The 9,185-nt window shown below is 37.0% G+C and overlaps 1 protein-coding gene across 1 annotated transcript; it reads right to left on the minus strand.

The window, feature by feature from the left end:
• Positions 1–4,968: 4,968 nt before the first annotated feature.
• LOC141898888 (uncharacterized) lies at positions 4,969–7,811 on the minus strand. The gene is made up of 2 exons (XM_074785033.1): positions 7,617–7,811; positions 4,969–5,850 (listed from the first exon to the last, which is right to left on the minus strand). Exons 1-2 carry the CDS (start codon positions 7,809–7,811, stop codon positions 4,969–4,971), a joined length of 1,077 nt encoding a protein of 358 aa, XP_074641134.1.
• Between the last annotated feature and the right edge of the window lie 1,374 nt (positions 7,812–9,185).

Below are 9,185 nucleotides of genomic sequence, written 5' to 3' on the forward strand. Positions count from 1 at the left end.
TTATGTCGAGCTCTCTAATGGATTCATTTGAGTAATTTTCCATTTTGGCAAAAACGAACAGCTAGAATTGTCGAAAGTGGTTTTAATAGCCCAAAAGAGTTGCACAACCAACAATAAAATGTTATTTACTGAATGTAACTATAACCAGTCCACAACAAATGTGGGTTAAATTGTATGAAGTGAATGAAGCTGGAAATAAATGGTTAATTAACTGGATTTCTACAGCGTATTCTAATGCAGAAATATTCACGAATTTCTCGTCCCAGTAAAAGATATATGTAGAAATTTACCACATAGTTGCAAACATGGAATTGTGTGAATATGTTGAATATTAAATTTTTGAGAGCCACGGAAATTGGTAATATCGCAGCAATAGCGGTTGGAAATGTAGACATTGCAAATGCGAGTGAAACTGTTACAAGCATTATCGTTGCACGTTTTGATTTTGTAGTTTTCTGATCAGATGAAATTATTTTCGAACCTCTGAATAACTGAATTATTATTACAGAATTTGATGAAATAATCAAAGTTAAAGGTAAAATGTTAACGTAAATGACAATAATGGTAAAAAATGTTACTTGGTCAAACAATTCATAGTAACATCCCAATAACTGGTCGGAAAAATATATCGACAAGGTAGGTGTTAGATTTACAACTAGTACATTCAATGCAGTAATCATTAATGTGGCAAATCTAGAGAATCGCTGAGTACATATCAAACGAGATGTGAACGGGAAGAGCACAACTGCCGCACGTTCTAGAGATATAGCTACTACAAACCACGAACTAGTACAGGCTGCAAGTGCCATTATGAATCCGTAGATTTGACAACTGATAAGGGAATTCATGATAAATATTGGACCATCTTTAACGTGCATGAGAATAAACTGTAAAACAGGCATCAGCGTAAAACTGATGGAGAACGTGAAATCACTGAGAGACAAAACGATAAGATAATTAGCGTAAGATAAACTGCGAAATCTGTGACTTATCATTATCAGGAAAGTAGCTGAATTTCCGAAGGCTCCGAACAGAAATAAGATAGGCAGAATGACCAATAACAGCGTACGGTAGCTTCCAGACCTGTTGGCCACAGACATGAGAATTATGTAACCGCTATAAGGTCGACCGATTTGCATATGAGTTGAATTCATGAATGCGAGTGTGTAGAACTAACCGTGTCTCCTGCCCGCGTATTGGAAAACTAATTTGATGACTAAATGATTGATACAATTGTCTGCACATCGGAAACTCAATTTAACGTAATAAGATGAACCAAGACGAACCCCATAGATGCTGAATACAGTCAGTATTATAACTACTATTCATCTGGAAAAAATTTAAAACCACTATTTGTAAATCAATTCTTTGAAATCTGACAAAATTGAAGTTTATTGTGCAAAGTCTGACTCACTGAAAAATCGTCAATAGTCGTTGTAAAGCGAGGTCAAAACATTCACATCCACATTCAATATGAAAATATGCAACTACCTATAGGCAATAAAATCAAATGATCCAATGGAGTTTTCTCTAAAGCGTTTTGTGAGTGTTGAGGTAGAAAAATATGCTACTGAATTACAAAATTCAACGTTTTCCATTTTTTTGGCAAAAATGAACGGCTAGAATGAAAGAACATTTAGAATTACCCAAGAGATTTGCACAACCCAACAATAACATTTTATGCACTGAATGTAATTGAAACTCACTTTATTGTTAACAGGGAATAAAAAATTGATACTCAGAAATCTAGCCCAATTTACTCAGATTTTGTGAAAGTTTATTATTGTATGGAATATAAATGTTACTTGAGATTAGATATAGATATTTGTTGCAAAAGAATTCGGTTTCATTGTAGGCCTATGGTGAAATATCTTATAATAAAACATCTAAACAGGTTGGAAAATGTTTGCACGAGTTCAATTCGTTGTAAGTGAGCCCAGAATGATATCACAATGAATTCCTCCCTGTAAACGGGACAATCGCGCCTGACCCGTGGTGCAAAGTGTTCGACAACCATTTCCAATGCTCGAGGTCTTGAGTGCAAGTCCAATACCAACACATATACTCTCTAATGGATTCATTTGAGTAACTTGACATTTTCTTGGCAAAAATAAACGGCTAGAATTGATGAAAGAGGCTTTAATAGCCCAAGAGATTTGCACAACCAACAATAAAATGTAATTTACTGAATGTAACTTTAACCAGTCCACAACAAATGTGGGTTAAATTGTATGAAGTGAATGAAACTGGAATGAAAATGGAAATTTGAGAGGATTTCTACAGCGGCTTTTAATGCAGAAATATTCACGAATTTGTCGACCCGGTAAAAGATATATGTAGATATTTACCACATAGTTGCAAACATGGAATTGTGTGAATATGTTAGATAGTGAATCTTGTCATTTTGTCTCTCAGTGATTTCACGTTGTCCATCAATTTTACGCTGATGCTTGTTTTATTGCCAGTTTATTCTCATGCACGTTAAAGGTGGTCCAATATTCATGATGAATTCACTGATCAGTTGTCAAATATACGGATTAATAATGCTTTTGTAATTGGTCTGATAATTGAAACCAGCTCAGTCTCAATACAATATGTAATGGTTATAAACATTACTTTCAGAATCGATCGTGAAGAAAGTTTTGACAAATCAATGAAACCGTCGTACAGACTGCATCGTTTGCGTTTGTCTTAGGATACAAAGCTTTGTTATTTTGGGTTTTTTCGCTTGATCTTTAAAATTCAATTTTCAAATTAATCAACTGATTTGCCCATGATACATGAAATCCATACATTATTGATTTTTTAATGATAATTGATGACCGATTAACGGCATAAACTCGCTCACTGAAGTGATAACGGGGGTGGGTAAAGAAGACAGAAATGATTGACGTTGTATGGTATCCATAGATGATAATACCACTGCCTATCGATACCTTCGTTATTGAGTTTATCCGTTCATTCGCCCTCTTGGATCTTTGCAATTGGGGCCTGGCATATCAGAATTTACTTCGTATGAGCTGCGCTTTATCTGAAGTAGTATTTTAGATACTTAACTATTAGATTTTCAGTTTTCTAGTAATTAGAAACATTCCGATTCTTTTTGATTGATCAATTCAGTCAGCATACGTTTGAACATTCAATAACACGAATTATGAAAGAGGGAAAAATCGATCAATTTATAACTTCACCTACTAATCTATCTCGCGCAAGATATTTTCATACAGAAATATTTACGAATCTCACGTCCCAACAAAAGATATATGTAGAAATTTGTTGAGTAGTTACACGTGTTGAACATACTGAATATGTCAAAAAGGAAATCCTTCTTGCTCTTTCTAATTGGTAAGAATACATTCATCGAGGTTGGAAGCGTGAACATGGCGAAAGAAAGTGAAACTGTAACGAGCATTATTGTTGTGCGTTTTGCTTTCGTGGTTTTTTTATCAGACGAAACCGATGCCAACAACTCAGAACCTCTGAATAACTGAACGATTATGAGACAGTTGGATGTAACAATTAACGTTAAAGGCAACAAGAAAACGTGAACGACGAATATAGCGAAAACTATTGATTGCTGATATATTGCATAAAAACATCGGACAAACTCGGAGGAAAAATTCATCATAACTGATGGTGGAATTCCTATGACCACTGAATTAGCTAGAAAGATAAAAATGATGGAATGTCGTGCAAATTTAGATGTACACACCAAACGAGATGCGAACGGGAATAGCACAACTACCGCACGTTCTAGAGATATAGCAACGATTAACCATGAACTACTTGATGACGCTAGTCCCATTTTGCATTCATAAATTTTACAACTGATCAATGACTTCACCACAAATATAGGACCAATATCCACGTGCAAAAGAACAAACTGTATCAGTGGAATCAGTGTAAGGTTGATGCAGTACATACAATCCGTGATTGACAAAGCGATCAGATAATTGGCGTAAGATAATCTTCGGAATCGGCGACTCGTCATTATCAGGAAAGTAACTGAATTCCCGAAGGCACCAAGCACAAATAAGGTCAGGTAAATGGCCAATGACAACGCACGGTATCTAACAGAACGGTTTGCCAGAGACATAAGAGCGATGTAACTGTTATAAGGCCGGCCAAATTGCATATCAGTGCAATTCATGATTCGCAAGAATTAACGTCGTTGGTCGTGGTATTTCTGTAATATGGAATAACAACAGCTAATACCAATTTGTAGTCGGGCTTCGTGATTCTATACAATTTCATTCAACTATCGTCTTCAGATTGGTGAGCTTGAGATTTATCCATACAAATTGAATTATCCTGAATCCATTGTAAGTGTGGTATAGAATTTCAACGATTCCATTTTCCGTATGGATATTGCATAATTAGTTTGGACCGTCTATGTTTAAACCAAACGCATTGAAATGTACTCTTCACGTATACTCTTTATAAAAAGAAACGAACGCATTTGGTTCGTCTGGTTCTCCGGCCGTTCGAAGATTTTGCAATGCCGAACATCAGAAAATAGTACACCCGAGAACCCAAAAATTGGTTGATGAGATTGATTGAATGAAACGAAAAACCTTTTTTCAACCAGTGGATAATTCGGGCCAAAATAAGAAAGGCGTTCTTCAATCTGTGTTAAAAATATCAAACATAACAAAACATCGTTTGTATTGTTTTAACGCTTCATAAAGACCCGGATCAACCGTTTTAAATCAGTGAAAAAGCATACAAACCGGTTAACCGTTTAACCCTTTCAAGCACTTAAGGTTTTATGTTGGCCCGAATCAACCTCAATAACCTGGCAATGCCCATACAATACTTTGAACATGTCTAGTTGTACAATGAATTGACGAATAGATTAAACATCTTCGAATTACCAATTTTTATTAAACTCGTCTCAAGTAAATCAAAATTTCTGAACAAGACTAGTTCCTAATACAGTTTTTTTTCAAGTTCTGCATAGGCCTATTATCATATGCCGCCTGGATTAGGGCCCACTAATTTCATATACCTCTCAGTCACATTTACAAACATATCACCGGCAATTTTTTTAATATCTCGTTTCGTAGAATCGACGAAACCCTTTAGATATGTATGCGCAAATGCGTGGTTTGTGTATGCTGATTTTCTCTTAGGGTGGTTCGTGAAACCGTTAGATATCAAGTGAGAGCATATTTTCTTCTTTAGCGAAAACGCTTTCCGCTCACTCCGTCTCAGTCTGCACGTTCGCCTGAAGAGATTCACATTTGTTTTGTCGAAATCCGGATTGAAATCGTAATGATATGGAACGTATACCGCGTCGCAAATTGAACCAATTGACGCGTTTCTGGCAGCTTTGTATTTTTCCAACTGTCGGGTAACCATCAGTGGACCGGCCTTTCCCAACAAGTCGTCCTCATCGGTGTTTTTATCGACCGCGGGAAGGTTACGGATGATGTGCGCGAAAAACTGGTGTCCCGGTGTGGACATGATAATGGCACTCATTGCTATGGATTCGAGACCGAATAGTAAAACAGTATGCGCTTCGTGGTCTTCCGGAATGAGTAGAGTATGCGCGCGAGTCAGTTGTTCGTCCCACGGTCTCAAAGCTGACACATCAAGATCGGCGTACACACCCCCAAACTCGTACAATACGAAAAATCTCATCGCGTCTGCTCGTTCCATGTATTTCGGATAATTTCGAAACATCTCGATATATTTCGGAAATCTTCTGCTGACAAATTCGTCCATTTGCTTTGCGGTCCAGAACCAATATTCCCAGTCAGGATTGTATTTCATCCAAGTTTCAACGTACTTCGCTTGACTTCCAGGGATGGACTCCGTGTTCCATGTTTGATGGATACGTTTCGGTATCTATAGAAGTAAAAAATGACATAAATAGTCAAGTCCTGAATTTACTTAACAGCGTAGGAATGCATTTTTTCTCATCTAAAATGAGTTATTGGTCCAATTATGGACTCTAAAACGAAGAGTGTATTCGTTTTAGAGTCCAAGGTCTGACCGATTTCAGCTGATGTGTGTGCGTAGTACGGGATTTGCTACCGTGTCGATGTCGCCGTCACCATGCCGTATGATCAAATGCCAAATCTCAATATATTTTACCAAGCAGCTAACAAAAATAAACCCCAATCATTCACTCTACGTTTCAGGGTGGATAGAAGATTACTACATCAACCGGGACCAAAATGTCCGCGTGTTATGTATATACGTATTCTTCGTTGTTAAGGAAAAAAATCTGTATATTCGAATAACCATCCGACAGCCGTTTCCGATTTCAAAATCATACCCCCTGTTTCGTTACCCGCAGGTGTGGGGGGTTTGTAAGGGTTGCCAAAATATGCGTCAAATCAATGAATAAGAGGGAAAACAGTTTATATTTCAAAATCATAAAGATTAAACCCCTATATAGATGTGGAAGGTTTGCAAGGGACACACACCAAATAAGCATAAAATCAAATCAAATCAAGTAATCGGCTATATATAAGAGGGAAATCAACCCTATTTCATGACCCAAAAAAGAAAGCAATGTGATTCATAGTTAGTACACGGATAGATCGTGCCTTTTAGTTGAAAACGATCCGGCTCGTCTAGTTGAGATGTGCCCTTTTCATGTTAAGCATTGATGGGTGGTTGAAGAATTTGTAAGTAAACCTCCGGAAAACATGAAAAATGTTTCCAAAGCACGAAATTTTCACGATGGTGTATGCCTTCCGCGTATGGACAGGGCAGGTGACGGTTCCCATGGTGGCTAATCAGGCCACGAAGGAAACAAAATATGAGATGCAATTTCCATAAATGTCACATAACGCCACGTTATTGTAACAAGCTATTTGTTTTACTCAGCGTTGAAACAAACGGTTCGTTTTGTTTTAACGTGGCGTTAAACTAATTTTGTTTTCGTGTCGTATCAAATTGGTGGAATTTGAGTCTATTTTCTTTTTCATTATGACCCGAATCAGCCATCAGACTGTTATGATAAGCAATTTTAGATATTTAGGAAACATATAGAAATATATCAGTTTATATAACTATAATACAAAAAACTCGGTTTTAATTAATGGGAAACGAGCATGTGTTAATGGGAAGTTGATGTCCATTTGTTTTGATAGCTAGTTTAGTTTATGTCACGGATTAATAGATAGTGTTCATGGGAATTCAATCTCCATTTGCTATGACAGCTTCCAGGGTTTCGACACCAAATCTGTTCTGCGACCCGAAGAAAGAACCGAAATATAATGGGAGAGCACTGAATAAGATCGAGGGAACACCTCAGGACAACTAGAATAGAAAGCTGGCAGTCAATAGGTGTTGATGATAACAGCGTACATTTATCTCTATATGAGTATTTTTCAAGAAATGAATAAAACATTTGCGAGTGTTTTGGAATTTAAAACAAACAGTTAGGTTATTGCTCAGTTCGGTCTCGGGTTATTATTCAGTTTGTGTCGTTGTGCGGAGCTGAGGAAGGATACGCTCTCCCACGTTATTTCAGTTCCTTTTTCGGGTCGCATAACATTACATTACTTACAAAGCAGAAGATAGAAATGCCACATACACTTATACATTGCATTTCTTTCGTTGATCTCTAATGCACCTGCAAAGTTATAATTCCTAAATACCTGATTGCATCCACTTCTTTCGGGCAACCTCAACTGTTCGATTACGAGCGCGACGTCATCTTTATAAGATATAGGTACTTGAATATGCCACCATTCTCGCGGAACTGTATTGGCGTAAAGGTATACACAAGAAAGAACACCGATGGACATCACGCCGAGAAACATCAGCTTCAGCATCGACACACGGCGCCACATTTTGTCCTGTGTTTTTAAAATATCTCTAGTTGTATTTGATAGAATCTAAATACTCATTGTTTAAGACTTAATTATGTTTATACAAAAGCAAAGTAAAGTAAGTATTGTTATGGATCACATCGAACACAAAATGCCATAATCGGTTCATTCGACGTTCATTCAAATATTCATTTTGAGTGTGCTGATATTTTATTTACTTATTATTTATTTATTCATTTATTTTTTCCTGGCTTTTCTAAATGCAAAATGAAATTTGGAATCCATGGAATCCGAATTCACATTTTGAAAACTTTTAGGAAACTTACACAATTCAATTCCAGATTGATTTCGATCATGCATTCGATATTCTTTAGAATGAGAATAATTCATTAGTGCACGAGATCCCGGTTCGATACCGGGCGAGAGCACGTAATTTCACGGTCACTTCTTGATCATTGCACAGGGAAGAGCATCGCGGCCACCTAGCATTTATTTCTGTAGTCTAAAAAAGTTCACTAATGCCTAAAAATTGATGTGTATGCTATCAGGATTGCTCACGGAGTATATCCGTTTTAATTGTTCAGAAAAATACCTAGAATCTATCATAGATTGATGTGTCCAGATACATGATAAACTGCAATTAACAAAATTGTTCAAATAAAAAACTACCAGGGACTCTTAAATCTATTATCTAGCTAGAAATTTCGGGGTGAAATACACATGGCGACATCTTGCGGGCGCAGCAATAACAATCTGTAGCTACGCTTGTGCGAACGCACACTCTGATTTGGTCCAGGGTGCGGACCCATTTAGATCGGTCTAACTACATAGTAAGTTGTCTTGTGGGCGCGGCTATTATGTTCACAAATAAGCAATACTCAATGAACTCAATATGCATAATGATTTAGGTCACATTTCGTAAATATTTTCTATGCTAATCCGTAACTACGATCTATAAGTTATCAAATCTATTGAATCACGCGCTGGTCTTTCATTGGTTTTCATAATAGGCCTACGGTGGTGCGAAAACATTCGTCGAATAATTCATATTGGCTATTGATGATCGTTGATGGCATAGCTACTATGTGACGATGTTGAAAAAAGAAATTGTCTGTCGCGCTAATCAGCAATGGGCATTGTGTATCAAATGTTACGACTGGTTGTTTATCCTCCATTCTTTCCATTTCTTTAACATTGATATATGCCTAAAATGTATGTCTTAAGTAGGCTTCAGCGGGGAACAATAAATAATCGGTGATCATGGCTGGTGCATAGATGCTTTGTGCATTCGCAATTTGATTTATACTATGTGACGATGTTGAAAATTATCTGTCGCGGCAGTAATGGCATGTATACAATACAATATAAGTCAGGAACATGACCCCCAAAAATATG

The sequence above is a fragment of the Tubulanus polymorphus genome, chromosome 2 (assembly GCF_964204645.1).
Source record: "Tubulanus polymorphus chromosome 2, tnTubPoly1.2, whole genome shotgun sequence".
Taxonomy (NCBI): domain Eukaryota; kingdom Metazoa; phylum Nemertea; class Palaeonemertea; order Tubulaniformes; family Tubulanidae; genus Tubulanus; species Tubulanus polymorphus.